General features: G+C 37.4%; 1 protein-coding gene across 3 annotated transcripts in view; it reads right to left on the reverse strand.

Moving 5' to 3' along the window:
* The window catches only part of RTTN (rotatin), a 130317-nt gene that overhangs the window by 87625 nt on the left and 19099 nt on the right, over positions 1-23593 (reverse strand). For all 3 annotated transcript variants that reach the window (XR_012121272.1, XM_037000755.2, XM_073213206.1), the window contains exons 11-15: positions 22210-22380; positions 7603-7815; positions 6232-6344; positions 4726-4852; positions 78-203 (exon numbers count right to left, since the gene is read on the reverse strand). Coding sequence is in view for 2 of the 3 variants with exons in the window: in XM_037000755.2 (XP_036856650.2) it covers positions 78-203; positions 4726-4852; positions 6232-6344; positions 7603-7815; positions 22210-22380 (750 nt within the window). In the remaining variant the exon portion in view is untranslated. The remainder of the gene's footprint in view (positions 1-77; positions 204-4725; positions 4853-6231; positions 6345-7602; positions 7816-22209; positions 22381-23593) is intronic.

Raw genomic sequence — 23593 nt, forward strand, 5'->3', positions numbered from 1 at the left:
TCAGGTTCTCGTCATATGACTTAGTTATATTAGCATATTTACAGGAGTCTTTTGCACTTTTTCTTAACATGCCATACCTCATTTTTGGGATCTTGAATGCCAAATGCACAGATTTCATACAAGACTTTTGGGTGAAGTAGAAAATGAATTCCATTACAAAGGGAAGACACTGGTTTCGTGACATTATGGACACCTAAACAGTCCTGCAAAATAAAAAAAAATGTTTAAAATTAGTGACACTGACTTTTCCAAAGGATTCCACTTTCTTCTGTTTATAACTCAATTCCAATTTTAGTTTTCACTTCATTGGAACTTTTTTTAACCTAGTAGAAGAGGAAAAAAGATACTCTTGCCTAACAGTTTTTGAGTCTGCATAAGATACGTGTTATGTTATTTTCTGCCAACAAGCAGTCTTGATAAATTAACCAAACCGCTGAGACAAACATAATCTCTTCAAGTTGTTCATGTGATAGACATAAAGGAAATAAACAACATAATAAACTTATCCTAAGGTGTCTGCATTTTGCTTACTGAGATTTGAAAAAGAAAAACAAAATTAGAAAGAAAACAAACTTAGAGCTATGGGGGAAAGAAGGATAACAACATGCAGGATTTTTATCATCAAGACAGCTGTGCACCTGAGTAGAAGCAAAGACTGCACCATCTCTTGAACTAATTACCACAGACTCTTCTCTAAATTTGAACTAGAGACTAATAGAGTAATGCTTGTTAGAGACTACTTAAGATGAGAGAGCAAAAATGCTACTTGAAACATTAATAGAATTTCAATATAATATAAAAGGTAAAAATAAAATCCATAATGACTTAAAGAAATGTAATTTTTTCACCCTGCAGATTATTAGTTCCTAATAGCCACTACCAACAATTCAGAGGTCAATATGTTACATACATATATAAACATACACTTTTTTTCTTTTCAAATTTTAATTTTGTATCACAGACAAAAACTTTACAGTCCATGTTTTTAAAAGTACTTAAAAGTCTCAGCCTACAGTTTAATTAAAGCTCTGTCAGTTACTTCCTTAAAACACTTAGATGCTCTGAGTGTCAGTTTACCCATCCACAAAATAGGAATAATGCCTAATCCTTAAGGAAATACCTTTCTTTTCCCATCACTAAATACATCAACCTACCTATGTCGGTCTTCTTACAACAGAAAAGAACACCAGGAGTCTTCGTGAAGCCCCGTCCCTACCTGCCGCTCTGCATCCTCTATCTTCCGACACCAAGACCGAGTTCCTGCGGTTGTCTTCTCCAGCAGCTTTCACTTCTTCCCAAATTACTCCAGTCACCATAAGACCCCCTCTAGTGTGTCCCTGAACCCGACTTGCCCCTGCTGACACCCCATTTGTCAGCTCTCCTCCCTGCACAAGCCCTCAAGGGAGACTGCTGCCCTCAGGCTGCACTTGCCCACTCCTCACTCTCCTCCGCCCAAGCCGGCAGGACGGCAGGCCTCCAGCCCGTGGGAGGCTCCCGTCAGCCACTGGGGCACCAGACTCAACGGGCTCATCTCTGCTGCATCTGACTCGGCCCAGGAGACCAGATTTCCCTCTCACCTCAGACACATCTCTGTCTCCACGGGCACCTTCTGTGTCCACCTTCTAACTGATTAGACCCTAGATGGCTGGCCCTCTCTTGTCCACTCTCTCACTAGATGACCCTGCTCATCTTATGACTTTAAATACCACCTCCCCAAAACAGCAAACAGCTAGCCAGAGATAATCCTGCCAAGTAGATTGGTTTCACTATTAAGATAATGAACACAATCAACTGGGCTCTCCAAATAGGCCCAGTCCCACTGTTTAATCTTGCTAAACATCAGTTCACATCAGTCATTTCAAACACACTAAACACCCTACTTACTTTCTTGCAATCTCAACAGAAACACAGAATCAACAGAAGGACATTCTTCCAACTTCCGGTTTCACCGAAGCCCACCTAAGCTCACTTAGCCATCCATGCTATAGCTCCTACCACCCTCAGCTTTCAAAGGCACTAGCTCCTTTCAGTCAGCCACCTGCCGCCCTCTGTCCTCAGCCTTTCCTTCTCTATGAGTTCTTTTGATAAGCACTTCAACATAGTCAAATGAAAATACACCTTCATAACAAACCCCTCCTAGGCTATGATACTCCTCAACTCTGTTAAATCCCTGGATATAAGGCAGGAGTAAATAAAATAACACTGTCCACAGAATTTGAGATTCCCAAAGTAAAAACTATCCTGCCAAAGATGACCTCACAATCAAAATCCACCTGCTGCTGAAATCAACAACATAAGAGATTCAAAAGCCATAACAAATGAGAATTGTATATAATAGAACCTAAATAAAATCATAAAATAAGTGCTTTGATATTTTAAAATATGCAAAAAACACCAAGGAAAGACTATTTTGAAAAAAAAGGAGCAAATTAATTTAAAAAGAAGCCAGGAAAAATAGAAAAAAATAATTGAAAATTGAAATTTGAAACTTGATGAATCAATTAAAATCAACCATGATGAGATTAGGATGGCTATTATCAAAACAAAAATAGAAAATAATAATAGTTGGCAAGCATGAGGAGTAACTGGAACCCTGTATACTGCTGAGGGGAATGCAAAATGGTACAGCCACTATGGAAAACAGCATGGTAACTCCTCAATATATTAAACAGAATTACCATACAAAACATGGATCCTACTTCTAGATAAATACCCAAAAGAATTAGAAGTAGGGATTCAAACAGATTTTTGTACACCCATGTTCATAGAAGCATTGTTTATAATAGCCAAAAGATGGAAACAACCCAAATTTCCATCAACAGATGAATGGATAAACAAAATGCAGTATATATACAACAGAATATTATTCAGCCTTAAAAAAGAATGCAGTTCTGTATATCCTCAACATGGATGAACCTTGAAGACATCATGCTAAATTAAATAAACAAGACACAAAAAGACAAATAGTGTATGATTCCACTTAGATGAGGTACCTAGAATAGTCAAATCCAGAAAGCAGAATGGTGGTTGTCAGGAGCTGGGAGTAGAGGCATTGGAAGTGATTGTTTAATGGTTACAGAATTTCATTTTTGGTAGATGAAAAAGTTCTAGAGATGTATAATCGTGATGGTTGCACAATACTGTGAATGAACTTAATGCTATGACTGTACACTTAAATATGGTTAAGATGGTAAAAAATTTTATGTTATCTATATTTTACCTCAACTTTAAAAAAGCAAATTAGGGATAGCTGAGGGAACAAATGGCATACTAAATGAATGTACTGAGGAATTCCATCCAAACAAAACAAGGAAATATATGGAAAATATGAAAAAGGAATTAAAAGACACAAAAGAAAGCATAAGAAATCGTATGTTAGATCTAATGAGAGTTCCACTTGGAGAGAATAGCAAGGACAAGAGAAATAATAATGACTGAAAATTGTCCAGAAATTAAGGCAGACAAGTCTTCAGAAAGAAGAGTGCTAAACAAGATAAATTTTTTAAATGTATATAAAGACATATTATAATTGAACTGCAGAACACCATAAAAAATTTAAGATCTTAAAAACAACTAGAGAAAAAACAAATACAAAGATACTATAATTCAACCGATAAAAGACTTCTCAACAAAGGTAGAAGCCCAGCAGGACAGAGCAGCTTCAGCAAAGTGCTAAGAAAAAGAGCAGTGAATGAATGATTTTATACCCAGCTAACCTACCATTCAAGAGTAAGGTAAAATCAAGACATTTTCAAACATATGCATCATCAGTAACAGATTATAAATGAAAATACTGAAAAATTTATTTCAGTAAAAAGTAGATGGACCCTAAATGTTTATCAGTAAATAAAAGGAAGTGTATTCAAATAAAGAGAAGTTAATATGAAAAAGGTAGGTAGATTGAATCCAACTATTAAATGAAAGCAAAAACGTATGTGCAGGATGAAATTGTATACTTTTTCAAACACATAAAACAATAACATATATAACTTAGAAAGATATGCATATATACTAAAAATATAGAAAACACATGCATGGAAAAGATAAACACTTCTTTATAAGAGTGGATGTCTTAGTGGAAGAAGGAAGGGGTAAGAAAAAGGAAAGAAGCTTCACTTGTAATTGTAATATTTTTATTTCTCTGAATGTAGGAGGATCAATCAGTTCTAAAAATGGCAAAATATATAAACATTTGCTATATCTAGATGGTACTCACAAGAATGTTAAATATAAGAGGACATCAAGAATACATAGAAACATACATTTTTCAATATTGTCCTATGTACTATTCTATGCTAAAATATTTTATAATTAATAAAGATAGAAATAAGCATTTGCTTGAAAAGAACCACATTACTCAGAAAACAGACCTGAAAAGTGGAACCCATAATAACCTAAAATTTTTCCTAAGCATAGAAATCACATTTGAATACCTGATAAAAATCAACTTTTCCTTACAATGTTTCCATCATTAAATAACACAACACAAATATAATTCTAAATAAAACTTCTAACAAAGCAATTCAATAGCTAGAGTTACTAAGTTGAAAGGAATTTAAAAGTATTTATTAAATTTATTAAATTTCTTAGTTAACTAATAATTACCACCTATTTTTATGGTAGTAGTTCTTACGTCTCACCCAAAGAGTCAAGTAATTTAATTTGGAGTTACAAGAGAATCTATTTATTCTCCCCCACAAAAAAAACCAAAACCAAAAAACCCACCTTAATAATTTCCAGAGAGCAGTGATAAGTTTCAACTTTGACTTGTAGCAATGGGTGAGACAACATTTGAAGAAACACCTTCTGACTTTCTCCTTGAAGTAATGGACTGGCTTGTGCAGATTTCCAGCTGGTGAAAAAGGTAAAATATTTAAGACATCTAAGGCAAGCAAATCACTAGAGAGACTGGAAAGCACAGCAGACGGGGTTTCTTCCTACAGTAATTCCTCAACGTGGGATCTTATTTATTTAAGCCAACATTAGCATTTACCCAGGCACTTACTTGTTTCAAGACAGAGAACATCCTCTCATAAAGAGTACAAAAAAATCCAGATGTCCTTAAAAGCCCATCTTTGGAAGGAAAATTGGTATAGTCATTATGGAAAATAGTATGGTGGTTCCTCAAAAATTAAAACTAGAACAACCATATGATCCAGCGATCTCACTCCTAGGTAAGCGTTGAAAGGAAATGAAATCAGTATCTGGATGAGGTCTCTGCTCTCCCATGTTCATCCAGCATTACTGACAATAGCCAATAAATGGAAACAAGCAAGTGTCCACCAATAGATGAATGAAAAGAAAAAATATACATACACACAACAGAGTATTATTCAGTGTTAAAAAAGAAGGAAATCCTATCACTGTGATTAACACAGATGAACTGGAGGACATTATGCTAAGTGACATAAGCCAGGCAGAGAGACAAATATTGCATGGTCTCATTTATATGTGGAATCTGAAAAAGTCTAGCTCGTAGAAGCAGAGAGCAGAATGATGGTCGCCAGGGGTAGAGGAAATGCAGAGACGCCTGGTCAAAGGCTACGAAGTTTCAGGGATGCAGGATGAATACCTTCGGGAGACCTAATGTACTGCATGTGATAATAGTTAATAATACCATACTGTACATTTGACACTTGTTATAAGGGATCCTAAATGTTCTCACTACCAAAAAAAAAAAAATGATAACTTCGTGAGGTAAAAAATAAATAATAAAAACCCATATTAAATTGGTATTTATCCTCATGGAATTTACTCTTTCCCAAAGCAATGAAGATATTAAGTTCTTAATAGGAATCTGCTCCAATGCCCTCAAAAGAAATTAACCAATGCATAGCATTTTCCAAAAACCCATATAAGAAAAAGGTAGTAAGCAACGAAACATACATTTAAAAAAATTCAACTTCAGTTATTAATTGAAAACTTTCAAGATAAATAAATATGCTTAGTTATTTGGCTTGGATGGACACCAAACAAATGCATAAAAATCTAAGGATAATTCAATTTGATTATAGGCATAACATTTTTAATGTTTACTCTTGAATAACATAGTTTTAACTATCCTATTGCAGCTGTACATATACAGTTTAAAGGTCAGACACATATAAAAGCAATTTAATCTAAAAAATAATAAAACAAGACTTAAGACCAGTTTCATTTTCATTGCTAAGTTTACACACACACAATATATGTTCAATAATAATATAATCATATTAAAAAAGAAAATATTACATCTTTGAACAAATGCAGATGATTTCCTTTATTAGGGGGAAATGCTGATGATAGGAAAAGCTTCTCAAGGCTTGGTCTGCCAGCTCCACTAATTCTAAAAGATTCTTCTCTCCCTAAAAAAGCAGCAGAATGGGACAGTAAATATCAAGTTCATATACAATAAAATTTTCAGCTGCTACCTAAGCAGCTTTAAGAAATTAGATCATTCAGAAACCCTAAGATTGTTCACATTTGTTCAAGTCCACTTTCTCAACAAGCAAACTAAAAATGTCAGCCTAGAAGTAGAAATGTGGGGAAAATCCTTAGCTAAATGCCACACAGAAGTTTCTATTTCTCATCTCTGAGTAGGCTTAAAGTCACAGGCTAGTGGCCTGATTCTTTGTTGTTTGTAGCCCCATCTCCCGACTAACTCTGAGACTCCAGGCAGGGCTTGTGTACTTTATGATCTACTTTCCTCTTCCAACATCCTGACCGGTTCCAGAAACAGAGAGGACGACCAGTACACGCATGACTAACTGACCGTGCAGAATGCCGCAGAAATAATTCAACTTAATGACAATCTGGAATTCTATCATGGAGAAAACAAGAAGCCAGTGGCAACAAGATATGGCAAAAAGAAAAGAACATAAAAAAAATAGTGGGTAAATAAAGGGAAATTGGAAATACGAGGTTCAGAGGGATTCCACTGTAGGAACCAAAATGAATAGGAATTTCATCCTAATTTTTCCAGATCTTCAGGATTAATTCTGGAATTTTCAAACAGTAAACAAGTGTTGTAGTCAACGTCTACTTTAAGACTCATTGACCCTTTCATTGATAATATACTAAATATCCTAATAATATCTCTAAAAGGGACAAATAACAATATATAAGTATTGCTATACCATTGCACCTAAAGTCATCCTACCTTATAAACAATCTAGTTCACGAATTTATTTAATAAACAATCAGGCTTTCTGTGTGAGTGTATAATAAAAGTCCGTAAAATATTAAAGGAAAAACTATCTACAAGTAAACACTAAAACAGCCTTTATAATAGTGTTTATGTCAATTGTCACTCTGCTCATACACAGCATAAGCCACTTTGAAGAGGAACTCACTTAATGAAATATTAAGACACTGATAATAAGTACTGCATTTTTAAAGCCATTGGTCTTATGAATATATACCAATCACTAATCTAAAGTCTTTCACTTTTATACAAATCCTTACTTTATATCCTTACTTTAATCTGATAGTTGATTTATACAGTAATGATGCATCCCACATCAAATAATTCAGGTATATGTCCATCAGTTTGAAAAGCAGTGGTTAAATTTTCTAAATATTTTATCAAAGGAATTTTTTTAAGATATTAACAAAACTTTTTACCTCCTTCCCAACATCAGACAGGAAGTTACAGGTACATTCAATTGAACAGACAGCCTCTGCGGTTCGTTTATAAATACTGTAGTTTTCAGAATTTAGCTGTTCCAAATAGGCCACAACAGCTTCATGAATATTTGGGTATTCCAAAGAAACAGGCATGTCCAAGGCAATTAGAAATAATGCTGCTGACATAGCTTCTGGTAAAAAGTGGCTTGCCTTGATAAGTTGAGGAAAAAAAAACAAGTTAAAATTTTTTTCATAAAAACAATTTTTAGGAAAGCATGGTAGATAGACTGTAATCTTAAAGTAGTTCGACTTTCCTTTTTTATCTCATCCACTATCCCAAAGTGTGTGCTTTTCCAAAGAAAATTCTATTCCCCAACATACCATGCCTTTGTTCAGTGCAATCCATCTGCCTAGAACATCTCAAGTCCAAATTTCAACTCTTTCCCAAAGCCTGGGATACAAGATACTTTCTTCTTTCCCAAACCAACAGCCAGAGTTACTCTCCCCCTCAGTCCTACACTTCATTCACACGTCTGCTACTGAACTTTAGGCACAGGGCCCTTTACTCCGAATATTTCATGCACAAATCTCCAGAATAATGCATTAAATTCCTGAGGACATCTTAGAACACATCCCTACCTTAGCTGAACACATAACCCTGAGCTTGTTAACTACCCATTGAATTAAATAACACTAAATCAAATATATGTATAGGTTGATTTGAAAAGAAATTTATTTTTTTGTTTGGTTTGCATTTTAGAGGGGAAAGGAGAAATTCATCATAATATTTAACAGTTCTAGAATGGTCACAGAAGATGGACCCCTAATTAGTATAAAATCAACAGGCCCAAATGAAACATTATACATTTTACAATCTTTAATCAATTGATTTAAAACTAAAAGAACTGTTATTTTTCTATTAACGACTGAGCTTCATGATAGGATTCTATATATCAACTAAGAAAATGATTAGGATTAAAAATTCAATGTTCAGAAAAAATCATTTGTCACTATTTTGGCTGAAATACTGTCTTTATTAAAGTAGCTTTGGTCATGATTTATTTCATGGATAACCTATTTTAAGGATAATTATTAACTGCCTGAAAGTCTAAGATTAAGGGCTGGTCCAATGGACAGATCACAGTTTACACTCCAGACTGAGAACAGCTGTTCTACATATATAAGCGTTAGTCACATACCAGTTGGGACTAAACGTGAGGATATTTCGGTACAAATCTATCACCACTATTAGAAAAAAAAGAGTCAGCAACAACATCTCATGTGTGCTGGTGGGGAAAGGGGTGTCACACTGTTTTCTCTCAATCTTGCCACTCAGAGCAGCCCCAGCATTGTTGAAGGGCTTGTTAGAAATGCAGACTCGCAGGCCCTATTCCCAACTAATGCATCAGATCATGCAAGATCTGATTAACAAAATCTCCAGGTGACCTGTGTGCACATCACACTTTGAGGAGTGCTGCTCTGGGATTATCTGCCTCACCAAACTATTAGATCTTTTATAAACCTCACTGGAAAAGTCAAAACCTTGTAGTGTAAATTCTTTCCTACCTCAGTCTGCTTGGCTAGCTAAGAAAGACTCACAGGGGATTCCTGGGATGCTCTAGGATCCTGCTTCCAGCACAGGGCCAGTACTTTTATCTCTTATTTTCCAAATATTTCCCCAAATGAAGTTACTTGCATTTGTTTTACCAATTTGATTTAACCAAATAAATTACCAACATCTGTTTTAACCTGTACAAAGATATTCTCCAAAATCATTTAAAACCGACAATTACCAATTTCAACAAAGGTCTCTAAGGTCATTTTCACAAAATCCCTACAAAGATTCATACTATCATTTTCCAATTTACAATTTACATATTTGGTAAGTGGCAACACAAATATTTAAAAACGACTCTCAAAGTAGAAAGTTTCAGAGTCCAAATTCCATGTCAATTTTTGGTGGGCTAGCAACAGCAGAGGGCAGCACAACCTTGTATTTACATAAACTGGAGGAGAAATTTAACAGCACTGGAATAGCATCTTTGTTTAGATCTCATTTTAAAGTTATTAGTCAATCAAAGTAATTACAAGCATCTCTATAAACCAATACCTTAACTACAGTCTCCTCAATGGCCATATTTAGTGTTTTAATGACATGCCAAATCATATATTTTAGAGAGCCACCAAAAATTACAGATAATGATTTGACTTCAAAAACAGAAGTAATAAATAAAAAGCAATTACCTCCAATAACAAAACAAATAAATTACTCATTTTATTTTAACTGATTTAACAAATAAGCACACAGATGAAAAAATCTGTAAAAAAAAATCTGTTGTAAGTCTACGTAATACAATTCCTAAGTTTTTACCAATACTTCAACCTATTGATAGTCATTTAGAATACTTAATAACAAGCTACTGTAACACTACTAATTTTTCAGTTATATGTTATTATGCAAAGTGAGACATGCATATTTAAATGTAATTCAAGGCTTATATGACTGGCATTCTTCAATTTATAATGCTCATGCTTTGGAACATTATCATTCTTCAAAACAGAGGTCTTTCAGAAACATAATTACTAATGAATGAAAGTTAAAAGTTAAAATTAACAGAAGTGATATTATTTCCTCTAAAACAAAATATTATATTTAAAATTAAATGTTTTATTTTTTTCACAGGTGACTTGAAAATACATTGCATGTGTGTTATTAAAAAAAGGAGTTTAGATTGTCACTGTTTGAAGACAACGTAGTATACATAGAAAAACCTAAAGACGCCACTAAAAACTATTAGAACTAATAATTGAACTCAGAGAAAGTTGCACAATACAAAATTAATATGCAGAAATCTGTTGCATTCCTATATACTAACAACGAATTAGCAGAAAGAGAAATCGGGAAAACAACTCCATTTACAATTGCATCAGAAAGAATAAAATACCTAGGAATAAACCTAACCAAGGAGGTGAAAGACCTGTCCTCTGAAAACTACAAGACACTCATGAGAAAAATGAGACACTAACAAATGGAAATCTATCCCGTGCTCATGGATAGGAAGAATTAATACTGTCAAAATGGCCATACTATCTAAAGCAATCTACAGATTCAATGCAATCCCAATCAAAATACAAATAACATTCTTCAATGAACTAGAACAAATAGTTTTAAAATTCATATGGAACCACAAAACACCCTGAATAGCAAAAGTAATCCTGAGAAAGAACAAAGCTGGGGGGATTACGCTCCCTAACTTCAAGCTCTACTACAAAGCCACAGTAATCAAAACAATTTGGTACTGGCACAAGAATAGACCCATAGATAATTGGATCAGAATAGAGAGCCGAGATATAAATCCACACATCTATGGTCAATTAATATATGATAAAGGAGCCATAAATATACAATGGGGAAAAGACAGCCTCTTCGACAACTGGTGTGGGGAAAACTGGACAGCTACATGCAAGAGAATGAAATTGGATTATTATCTAACTCCATACACAAAAGTAAACTCTAAACAGATCAAAGAACTGAATGTAAGTCATGAAACCATAGAACTCTTAGAAGAAAACATTTGCAAAAATCTCTTGAATATAATAAACATGAGCAACTTTTTCCTGAATGCATCTCCTCAGGCAAGGGAAACAAAAAAAAAAATGAACAAGTGGGACGACATCAAATAAAAAGCTTCTGTATAGCAAAGGACACCATTAGTAGAACAAAAAGGCATCCTACAGTATGTGAGAATACATTCATAAATCATTTATCCAATAAGAGGTTAACATCCAAAATATATAAAGAATTCATATGTTTCAACACACAAAAAACAAATAATCTGATTAAAATATGGGCAGAGAATCTGAACAGACACTTCTCCAAAGAAGAAATTCAGATGGCCAACAGGCACATAAAAAGATGCTCCACATCGCTAATCATCAAGGAAATGCAAATTAAAACCACAATGAGATATCACCTCATGCCAAATAGGATGGCCAACATCCAAGACAAACAACAACAAATGCTGGCAAGGATGTGGAGAAAGGGGAAACCCTCCTACACTGCTGGTGGGAATGCAAATTAGTTCAACCACTGTGAAAAGCAATATGGAGGTTCCTCAAAAAAACTAAAAACAGAAATACCATTTGACCCAGTAATTCCACTCCTAGGTTATTTACCCAAAGAAAACAAGATCCCTGATTCAAAAAGACGTATGCACCCCTACGTTTATTGCAGAACTATTTATAATAGCCAAGATACAGAAGCAACCTAAGTGTCCATAAGTAGATGAATGGATGAAGAAGATGTGGTACATATACATAATGGAATATTAATAAGCCATAAGAAGAAAACAAATCCACCATTTGCAATGACATGGATGGAGCTAGAGGGTATTATACTCAGTGAAATAAGCCAGACAGAGAAAGACACGTACCAAATGATTTCACTCATTTGTGGAGTATAAAAACAAAGCAAAACTGAAGGAACAAAATAGCAGCAGACTCAGAGACTCCAAGAAGGGACTGGTGGTTACCAAAGGGGAGGGGTTGGGGAGGGCAGGTGGGGAGAGAGGGAGAAGGGGATTAAGGGCATTATAATTAGCACACACAATATCGGTAGGTCACAGGGAAGGCAGCACAGCACGAAGACTTAATTACTCTATAGCATCTTACTATGCTGATGGACAGTTACTGCAACGTGGTGGGGGAGGTACTTAGTAATATGGGTGATTGAAAGCACAGTTATGTTTATATGAAACCATCATAAGATTGTATATCAATGATACTTTAAAAAAAAGGAGTTTAGAGGATCTAAGTACAGCATAGGGAGTATAGTCATATATTGAATAATACTGTAATATCTTTGGATCTTAACAGATAGCAAGTACATTCATCATGGTAAGCATTTAGTAATGTATGTTATCATAGAATCACTATGTCATACACTTAAACCAATATAAGGTTGTAGATCAACTGTATTTGAATGTTTTGTTTTTTATTTTAAAAAATTAAATAAAAAAGAATGGAGTTTAGAATATATGCCCTGCAGATTTCTAGGAAACAAAAGGGCAACAAAAGGCACAGGAAATAGTTCTTTAGTTGCAGCAATTTTCCTCGACCTTCATTTAAACATGCCACACACACCTTTCTTTTTACAATAAGCATACTACAAAACCTTGTGTATTAATCATTTGAGGTATTTTTACCACAACATTCAGATTCAGAGATATAACCTCCATTTAAAAATATAGGCAGTTAGATGATTTTGAGGAAATACATACACCTATTAAATCACCTTTAACTTACAGTCATACTCTGGAATAGTATTCTGCAATAAAAATTGAACTGCTACAAGCAACAGTGATGAATCTCAAAAAAAACTGTGAGTAAATAATTTAAAATTCCAGTTATATAATGTTCAAAACAGACAAACTGCTCTATAGTAACAGAAGTCAGAAAGGAAGAGTTCGGCTTGAGGGAGGAAGGAAAGGTAATGGATAGAACGGGCCTTTGAAATGCTGGTAATATGCTATTTCATGTTCTGAGAGGTGGTTACTTTTTAAACATGGGTATATTCACTTAGTAAAAATTAATTAACTGTATACTTTTCTAAAGATATGTTACACTACAATTTTAAAAATTAACCTAGGGGGCGGAGCCAAGATGGCGGCGTGAGTAGAGCAGTGGAAATCTCCTCCCAAAAACACATAGAGCTATGAAAATATAACAAAGAAAAATCTTCCTAAAATAGAGACCACAGGACACAGGACAACATCCAGACCACATCCACACCTGCAAGAACCCAGCGCCTTGCGAAGGGGGTAAGATACAAGCCCCAGCCCGGCGGGACCCGAGCGCCCCTCCCCCCGGCTCCCGGCGGGTGGAGAGAAACCGGAGCGGTTTTTTGTTTTTTTTTTTTTTGGCGAGCGCTTTTTGGAAGCCTTAGAGGGACGGGCCCCCGTTGCTGGGGAGGCAGGGTGGCGGGACCGGTGAGGAGGTGCCTGGGAACGGCACCGGAGGACAAAGAATATCCCGCGTTTCTCCCTGCGAGACCTGGGGGCGGGTGCCTGAGACCGGTGCCTGAGGACGGAGGAGGTCGCGCGTTTTTCCCCTTTTTTTTTTTTTTTTTTCTCTTTTTGGCGAGCGCTTTTTGGAAGCCTTGAAGGGACGGGGACCCCAGTGCTAGGGAGGCACGGTGGCGGGACTGGTGAGCGGGTGGCTGGGACCGGCGCCTGAGGACAAAGAATATCCCCCGTTTTCCCCTGCGGGACCGGTGGGCGAGTGCCTGAGACCGGCACTTGAGGACAGAGGAAATCACGCGTTTTTCCCCTTTTTTTTTTCTCTTTTCTGCGAGTGCTTTTTGGAAGCCTAAAAGGGACAGGGACCCCGGTGCTAGGGAGGCAGGGCGGCGGGACTGGTGAGCGGGTGCCTGGGACCGGCACCTGAGGACAAAGAATATCCCGCATTTTTCCCTGTGGGACCGGTGGGTGGGTGCCTGAGACCAGCACCTGAGGACGGAAGAAATCGCGCGTTTTTCCCCTTTTTTTTCTCTCTTTTTGCCGAGTGCTTTTTGGAAGCCTTGAAGGGACAGGGACCCCGGTGCTAGGGAGGCAGGGCGGCGGGACTGGTGAGCGGGTGCGTGGGACCAGTGCCTGAGGACAAAGAATATTGAGCGTTCCTTCCCTGCGGGACCGGTGGGTGGGTGCTTTTTGGAAGCCTTGAAAGGACAGGGACCCTGGTGCTAGGGAGACAGGGCAGCAGGACCAGTGAGCGGGTGCCTGGGACCGGCACCTGAGGACAAAAAAAAAAAAAAAAAAAAAAATCGCTTGTTTTTTCCTTTTTTTTCCTTTTTTTTTTCTCTTTGTTTCTGTTCCCTCTCTCATTGTTGCTGCTGTTGTTTTGGTTTGGAGAGTGCTTTTTGGAAATCTTAAAGGGGCAGGACAGGTCACTTAGACCAGAAGCAGGGAATCTGGGGATCTCTGGGCACTCTAACCCCCTGGGCAGCAGGGAGCACAGAGGCCCCTTACGGAGATAAATAGTCTCCTGGCTGCTCCCCCTCCAACGGGGCTCCACCATTTTGGAGGAACAGCCCCAGCCAGGCCAAGCCCACAGCAACAGCAGAGATAAACCCCAAAGCAACTGGGCAGGAAGCAGAAGCCCTGTCTGCGCACAGCTGCCCAGCACAAGCCACTAGAGGTCGCTATTCTCCCAGGAAAAGGCTACAAACCAACAAGAAGGGAAGCTCTTCCAGCGGTCACTTGTACCAGCTCTGCAAACTATCTCTATCACCATGAAAAGGCAAAACTACAGGCAGACAAAGATCACAGAGACAACACCTGAGAAGGAGACAGACCTAACTAGTCTTCCTGAAAAAGAATTCAAAATAAAAATCATGAACATGCTGACAGAGATGCAGAAAAAAATGCAAGAGCAATGGGATGAGATGCAGAGAAAAATGCAAGAGCAGTGGGATGAGATGCAGAGAAAAATGCAAGAGCAGTGGGATGAAGTCCGGAAGGAGATCACAGAGGTCAGGAAGGAGATCACTGAAGTGAAACAATCCCTGGAAGGATTTATAAGCAGAATGGATAAGATGCAAGAGGCCATTGAAGGAATAGAAGCCAGAGAACAGGAACGTATAGAAGCTGACATAGAGAGAGATAAAAGGATCTCCAGGAATGAAACAACACTAAGAGAAATATGTGACCAATACAAAAGGAAAAACATTCGTATTATAGGGATACCAGAAGAGGAAGAAAGAGGAAAAGGGATAGAAAGTGTCTTTGAAGAAATAATTGCTGAAAACTTCCCCAAACTGGGGGAGGAAATAATCGAACAGACCATGGAATTATACAGAACCCCCAACAGAAAGGATCCAAGGAGGACAACACCAAGACACATAATAATTAAAATGGCAAGGATCAAGGACAAGGAAAGAGTTTTAAAGGCAGCTAGAGAGAAAAAGGTCACCTATAAAGGAAAACCAATCAGGCTAACATCAGACTTCTCAACAGAAACCCTACAGGCCAGAAGAGAATGGCATGATATACTTAATGCAATGAAACAGAAGGGCCTTGAACCAAGGATACTGTATCCAGCACGACTATCATTTAAATATGATGGTGGGATCAAACAATTCCCAGACAAGCAAAAGCTGAGGGAATTTGCTTCCCACAAACCACCTCTACAGGGCATCCTACAGGGACTGCTCTAGATGGGAGCACCCCTAAAAAGAGCACAGAACAAAACACACAACATATGAAGAATGGAGGAGGAGGAATAAGAAGGGAGAGAAGAAAAGACTCTCCAGACAGTGTATATAACAGCTCAATAAGCGAGCTAAGTTAGGCAGTAAGATACTAAAGAAGCTAACCTTGAACCTTTGGTAACCACGAATCTAAAGCCTGCAATGGCAATAAGTACATATCTTTCAATAGTCACCCTAAATGTAAATGGACTTAATGCACCAATCAAACGACATAGAGTAATAGAATGGATAAAAAAGCAAGACCCATCTATATGCTGCTTACAAGAAACTCACCTTAAACCCAAAGATAAGCATAGACTAAAAGTCAAGGGATGGAAAAACATATTTCAGGCAAACAACAGTGAGAAGAAAGCAGGGGTTGCAGTACTAATATCAGACAAAATAGACTTCAAAACAAAGAAAGTAACAAGAGATAAAGAAGGCCACTACATAATGATAAAGGGCTTAGTCCAACAAGAGGATATAACCATTCTAAATATATATGCACCCAATACAGGAGCACCAGCATATGTGAAGCAAATACTAACAGAACTAAAGAGGGAAATAGACTGCAATGCATTCATTGTAGGAGACTTCAACACACCACTCACCCCAAAGGATAGATCCACCGGGCAGAAAATAAGTAAAGACACACAGGCACTGAACAACACACTAGAACAGATGGACCTAATAGACATCTATAGAACTTTACATCCAAAAGCAACAGGATATACATTCTTCTCAAGTGCACATGGAACATTCTCCAGAATAGACCACATACTAGCTCACAAAAAGAGCCTCAGTAAATTCCACAATATTGAAATTCTACCAACCAATTTTTCAGACCACAAAGGTATGAAAGTAGAAATAAATTCTACAAAGAAAACAAAAAGGCTCACAAACACATGGAGGCTTAACAACATGCTACTAAATAATCAATGGATCAATGAACAAATCAAAATAGAGATCAAGGAATATATAGAAACAAATGACAACAACAACACTAAGCCCCAACTTCTGTGGGATGCAGCGAAAGCAGTCTTAAGAGGAAAGTATATAGCAATCCAGGCACACTTGAAGAAGGAAGAACAATCCCAAATGAATAGTCTAACATCACAATTATTAAAACTGGAAAAAGAAGAACAAATGAGGCCTAAAGTCAGCAGAAGGAGGGACATAATAAAGATCAGAGAAGAAATAAACAAAATTGAGAAGAATAAAACAATAGCAAAAATCAACGAAACCAAGAGCTGGTTCTTTGAGAAAATAAACAAAATAGATAAGCCTCTAGCCCAACTTATTAAGAGAAAAAGAGAGTCAACACAAATCAACATAATCAGAAATGAGAATGGAAAAATCACGACAGACTCCACAGAAATACAAAGAATTATTAAAGACTACTATGAAAACCTATATGCCAACAAGCTGGAAAACCTAGAAGAAATGGACAACTTCCTAGAAAAATACAACCTCCCAAGACTGACCAAGGAAGAAACACAAAAGTTAAACAAACCAATTACAAGCAAAGAAATTGAAACAGTAATCAAAAAACTACCCAAGAACAAAACCCCGGGGCCGGACGGATTTACCTCGGAATTTTATCAGACACACAGAGAAGACATAATACCCATTCTCCTTAAAGTGTTCCACAAAATAGAAGAAGAGGGAATACTCCCAAACTCATTCTATGAAGCCAACATCACCCTAATACCAAAACCAGGAAAAGACCCCACCAAAAAAGAAAATTACAGACCAATATCCCTGATGAATGTAGATGCAAAAATACTCAATAAAATATTAGCAAACAGAATTCAACAGTATATCAAAAGGATCATACACCATGACCAAGTGGGGTTCATCCCAGGGATGCAAGGATGGTACAACATTCGAAAATCCATCAACATCATCCACCACATCAACAAAAAGAAAGACAAAAACCACATGATCATCTCCATAGATGCTGAAAAAGCATTTGACAAAATTCAACATCCATTCATGATAAAAACTCTCAGCAAAATGGGAATAGAGGGCAAGTACCTTAACATAATAAAGGCCATATATGATAAACCCACAGCCAGCATTATACTGAACAGCGAGAAGCTGAAAGCATTTCCACTGAGATCGGGAACCAGACAGGGATGCCCACTCTCCCCACTGTTATTTAACATAGTACTGGAGGTCCTAGCCACGGCAATCAGACAAAACAAAGAAATACAAGGAATCCAGATTGGTAAAGAAGAAGTTAAACTGTCACTATTTGCAGATGATATGATACTGTACATAAAAAACCCTAAAGACTCCACTCCAAAACTACTAGAACTGATATCGGAATACAACAAAGTTGCAGGATACAAAATCAACACACAGAAATCTGTAGCTTTCCTATACACTAACAACGAATCAATAGAAAGAGAAATCAGGAAAACAATTCCATTCACCATTGCATCAAAAAGAATAAAATACCTAGGAATAAACCTAACCAAGGAAGTGAAAGACTTATACTCTGAAAACTACAAGTCACTCTTAAGAGAAATTAAAGGGGACACTAATAAATGGAAACTCATCCCATGCTCATGGCTAGGAAGAATTAATATCGTCAAAATGGCCATCCTGCCGAAAGCAATATACAAATTTGATGCAATCCCTCTCAAATTACCAGCAACATTCTTCAATGAATTGGAACAAATAATTCAAAAATTCATATGGAAACACCAAAGACCCCGAATAGCCAAAGCAATCCTGAAAAAGAAGAATAAAGTAGGGGGGATCTCACTCCCCAACTTCAAGCTCTACTACAAAGCCATAGTAATCAAGACAATTTGGTACTGGCACAAGAACAGAGCCACAGACCAGTGGAACAGATTAGAGACCCCAGAAATTAACCCAAACATATATGGTCAATTAATATTTGATAAAGGAGCCATGGACATACAATGGCAAAATGACAGTCTCTTCAACAGATGGTGCTGGCAAAACTGGACAGCTACATGTAGGAGAATGAAACTGGACCATTGTCTAACCCCATATACAAAGGTAAACTCAAAATGGATCAAAGACCTGAATGTAAGTCACGAAACCATTAAACTCTTGGAAAAAAACATAGGCAAAAACCTCTTAGATATAAACATGAGTGATCTCTTCTTGAACATATCTCCCCGGGCAAGGAAAACAACAGCAAAAATGAGCAAGTGGGACTACATTAAGCTGAAAAGCTTCTGTACAGCGAAAGACACCATCAATAGAACAAAAAGGAACCCTACAGTATGGGAGAATATATTTGAAAATGACAGATCTGATAAAGGCTTGACGTCCAGAATATATAAAGAGCTCACACGCCTCAACAAACAAAAAACAAATAACCCAATTAAAAAATGGGCAGAGGAACTGAACAGACAGTTCTCCAAAAAAGAAATACAGATGGCCAAGAGACACATGAAAAGATGCTCCACATCGCTAATTATCAGAGAAATGCAAATTAAAACTACAATGAGGTATCACCTCACACCAGTAAGGATAGCTGCCATCCAAAAGACAAACAACAACAAATGTTGGCGAGGCTGTGGAGAAAGGGGAACCCTCCTACACTGCTGGTGGGAATGTAAATTAGTTCAACCATTGTGGAAAGCAGTATGGAGGTGCATCAAAATGCTCAAAACAGACCTACCATTTGACCCAGGAATTCCACTCCTAGGAATTTACCCTAAGAACGCAGCAATCAAGTTTGAGAAAGACAGATGCACTCCTATGTTTATCGCAGCACTATTTACAATAGCCAAGAATTGGAAGCAACCTAAATGTCCATCTGTAGATGAATGGATAAAGAAGATGTGGTACATATACACAATGGAATACTACTCAGCCATAAGAAGTGGAAAAATCCAACCATTTGCAGCAACATGGATGGAGCTGGAGAGTATTATGCTCAGTGAAATAAGCCAAGCAGAGAAAGAGAAATACCAAATGATTTCACTCATCTGAGGAGTATAGGAACAAAGGAAAAACTGAAGGAACAAAACAGCAGCAGAATTACAGAACCCAAAAATGGACTAACAGGTACCAAAGGGAAAGGAACTGGGGAGGATGGGTGGGCAGGGAGGGATAAGGGGGGGGAAGAAGGGGGGTATTAAGATTAGCATGCATGGGGGGGAGGGAGAAAGGGGAGGGTGGGCTGCACAACACAGAGAGGACAAGTAGTGACTCTACCACATTTTGCTAAGCTGATGGACAGTAACCGTAATGTGGTTGTTAGGGGGGACCTGATATAGGGGAGAGCATAGTAAACATAGTATTCTTCAGGTAAGTGTAGATTAAAAATTTAAAAAAAAAAAAGAAAGAAAGAAAGAAAGAAAAGGGGGATTACTCCTTAACAGGATAAAACTATTGGTAAATCAAAGATCAACGCATGCTTTAAATATCCTTATTGTTGATCACTTAAAGGGTGTCAGATGATCAGCTATGGAGGTACTCTTTTCTGATAATATTCCTTTCTCTTAATTAAAAAAAAAAAAAAAAAAGCAGTTACTGTGTGCTGACCTCCAATGAGTTCTGCACAGTGGTATAGAGGGCATGTCAAAGTGTGGGCAAAGGGTCTGTTTGTTTCTACGCAGAAGATCAAGGCCTAGCTTGGATACCCAGAAAATGAACTAAGATACGATATGAGGAGGAGCTTCCGGCATCAGCACTCTCTGGAGGACTCGTGCCGGGGGATGATCATCAAAAAGCCTTCACAGGGATCCGGACGATGCTGCGGTTGTGGCTGCATCCAGCCCACCGTCTCCTGGACTTGCCATAAGAAGGAGGAGGGAGATGTCTAGGCTGGCATGTGCATACAGTGAGACAACGAATTTGACTGGATCTGTACTGTTGGAACTCAACCAGGAGTTGGGAGGGGTGCAAGTTGTAGCACCCCAAAATCTCATGACTATAGACTATCTATGGTTAAAAGAACATATGGGATGTGAACAGATCCCAGAAATGGGCTGCTTTAATTTGTCTGATGGTTCAAGTACAGTTGGACAATATCCATCATATCATAGATAAATTTTCACAAATGCCTAGGGTGCCTAAATGGTTTTCTTGGCTTCACTGGAGATGGCTGGTAATTATAGATTTGCTTTGTTTATGTCACCGTATTCCTATTATGTTAATATGTGTGTGCAAATTAGTTAGTAGTTTAAAACCTATACATACTTAAGGTACTATACAAGAAGATATGTCAAAGAAATAATCAATCCTCCCAAGTTTCCTTCATATGCTACATCTATAGCTTTTCTTCTTCCTTCCTAATTACAAACCTTAAATAGAATTCGTGCCTCATATCGAATTTACCGAGTATCATAATTCCTCCAGGTGGTAAAGATACCTCGAGACAAGTGCTGGGCATAGAAGCCACAGGGCATAAATCTGCAAAGAAGTAAAAAGCTAACCTTTGCAAACAATATGGCTTCTCTCTCACTTACCAACTTTACATTTCCCTGTATGGCCCCGGAAGATGACTGGTTAGCCAGAGACGGGTAAGATTCCTCAAGGGAGGAACAACCTAAGACAGGCACAGTCGCAGGGGGGCCATCAGGTGAGAATTTGGGGATCAACAGAGGTGAGGCTCAGAACCTCACCCCCCCTGCTTTGAGAGAAATCTTCTGCATCCGTGGATGTCTTGCTGCCCTTGTCTAGCCTGGATTAATACTTAGTCCATAGGCACACACCTGATCATCTGATCATCTATATTTGCCTTCTTACAGCACTAAACTATGTTTTCTACCTTTATCTTGCATCTACCTACCACTTCAGCATTTTATTAAAAATAAAAATAATAATAATAATAGGAGAAATGTGGGATCAACATATAAATCAAGTACAAAAATCAAATGAATATTCATATTTGACCTGATGGTTTATAGGTCATATTGCATGATCAAAACCGAAAGTTTCTGTGATGAATGCCCTTGTACTGTTCACCATGTACGAATTTATTCACTCTGTAAGAATTCGTTCACCATGTAAGAACTTGTTCGTTATGCTTCAGAAGATTGGAGACTGACGAGAATTAGGCTTGAGATGGATTAATGATTGTACATTGAGCATTGACCCCCCTATACTGAATTTTATTGTTGTTAACAACCATTTGATCAATAAATATGAGAGATGCCCTCTCAAAAAAAAAAAAAAAAAAAAAATTAACCTAAGAAAAACCTTTACAGAATTAATGTTTTTTCCTATGAAACGATTTGTCAAACCTAGTCAAAAATGTCAGTCATTTCTCAATTTCTACATTTCCAACATACTCCTTGTACACAGTGAAATGAGCAGAAGGCCTGTATGACAGAGCGCTTGTTTCAATGCTGAGTGACCCGCCTTACCTTTTCAACAGGGAGAAGCGTCTGCAGCAGTCGAACTGTGAACAGGGAAATGCTGACGAAGGCCATTCTGTGGTGCACGAGCACTGCGTCCGGTTGCTCCAGACTCACACTGCTCTTGTGGTAGCACAGGGTGTCCCCAAGGATGCCCAGCACAGACAGCACTTTCTCTCTCTGCAAACATTTAAACAGATAACAGGAAAACCACCACTTTTAGGGGCCAGTATGCAAATGTCATGGGGAACAATTCAAAATATTATCATTACATAACAAAAATAAGCCAAGAATGTATTCCTCTATGTAAGAAGAACCAGTATCTACCGACATAATTTAAAAAGCACGAAAGAATGATAAGTACTCCTAAAATTTTTAAAAACTAACAATTTGTAAGTATTTACTAGGATGAATTCTAATAATGAATAAAAATAAATAAAATATGAAAGCTTAATGAATCATAAATTCCTCCTAATACTAGTGCTTAATTGTTACAACTTTGAACATCTGCTTAACTCTCAAGTGTTTATTAGGCTTACTGTCTGCTTAACACAATGGCAGGTATAATGAAAAAAATTAGTTAGTATAGGAGACATGATCCCTGCCCTCAAATTGATCCTGAAGTCACGAAAGAAAGGAAACAGGAAAAGTTAAATAATTAAAAACCAATTAAATATTGAATTGTATGAAATCTCTCTCTTCACATAATTTCAAGGTTGTTTCAAAAGGAAAATATTCTGCCATCATAAGCTCCTAGATAACTTACCACTTACATAGCAGTTGTATCTTTTAAATTGAAAGGCATATATAACATACAAAGAGAAGGCTAAAATATAGCACACTAACTTGCAAATCATAAAGACCAAAATATATCCTAGATATGCGACATGTCCCCTCCCCTATTGACTAGCTGGTAAGACAACAGCATCAGTAAGATGGTAGAACAAAAGTGAGCATGGGGGTTCTCACTCTCAACTTCCCATTGAAAACACTGAACACAGAAATGGGAAATAACCTGTAGATTAAGGCTAAAATACTAGTGTACATCAGAATTTTGTTTCAAGAGTGACTATATGAAAAACAAAAAGGAATGAAGCCTACAAAAATTACATAAAGAATCAAAGCCACAATGAGATAAGTGTTGGCCAGGATATAGACAAAGTGGAACCCTTGTAGATTGCTCGTGGGTATGTAAAATGGTGCAGTCCTTGTGGAAACAATATGGCAGCTCCTTAAAAAGTTAAACACAGAATTACCATATGATCCACTAACTTCACTTCTGAGTATATACCCAAATAAATTGAAAGCAGAGACTCAAACACATATTTGTACATCAAAGTTCACAGCAACATTATTCCTAATAGCCAAAAGGTAGAAACACGTCTATCAACAG

The sequence above is a fragment of the Manis javanica genome, chromosome 9, assembly GCF_040802235.1.
Source record: "Manis javanica isolate MJ-LG chromosome 9, MJ_LKY, whole genome shotgun sequence".
Lineage (NCBI taxonomy): Eukaryota > Metazoa > Chordata > Mammalia > Pholidota > Manidae > Manis > Manis javanica.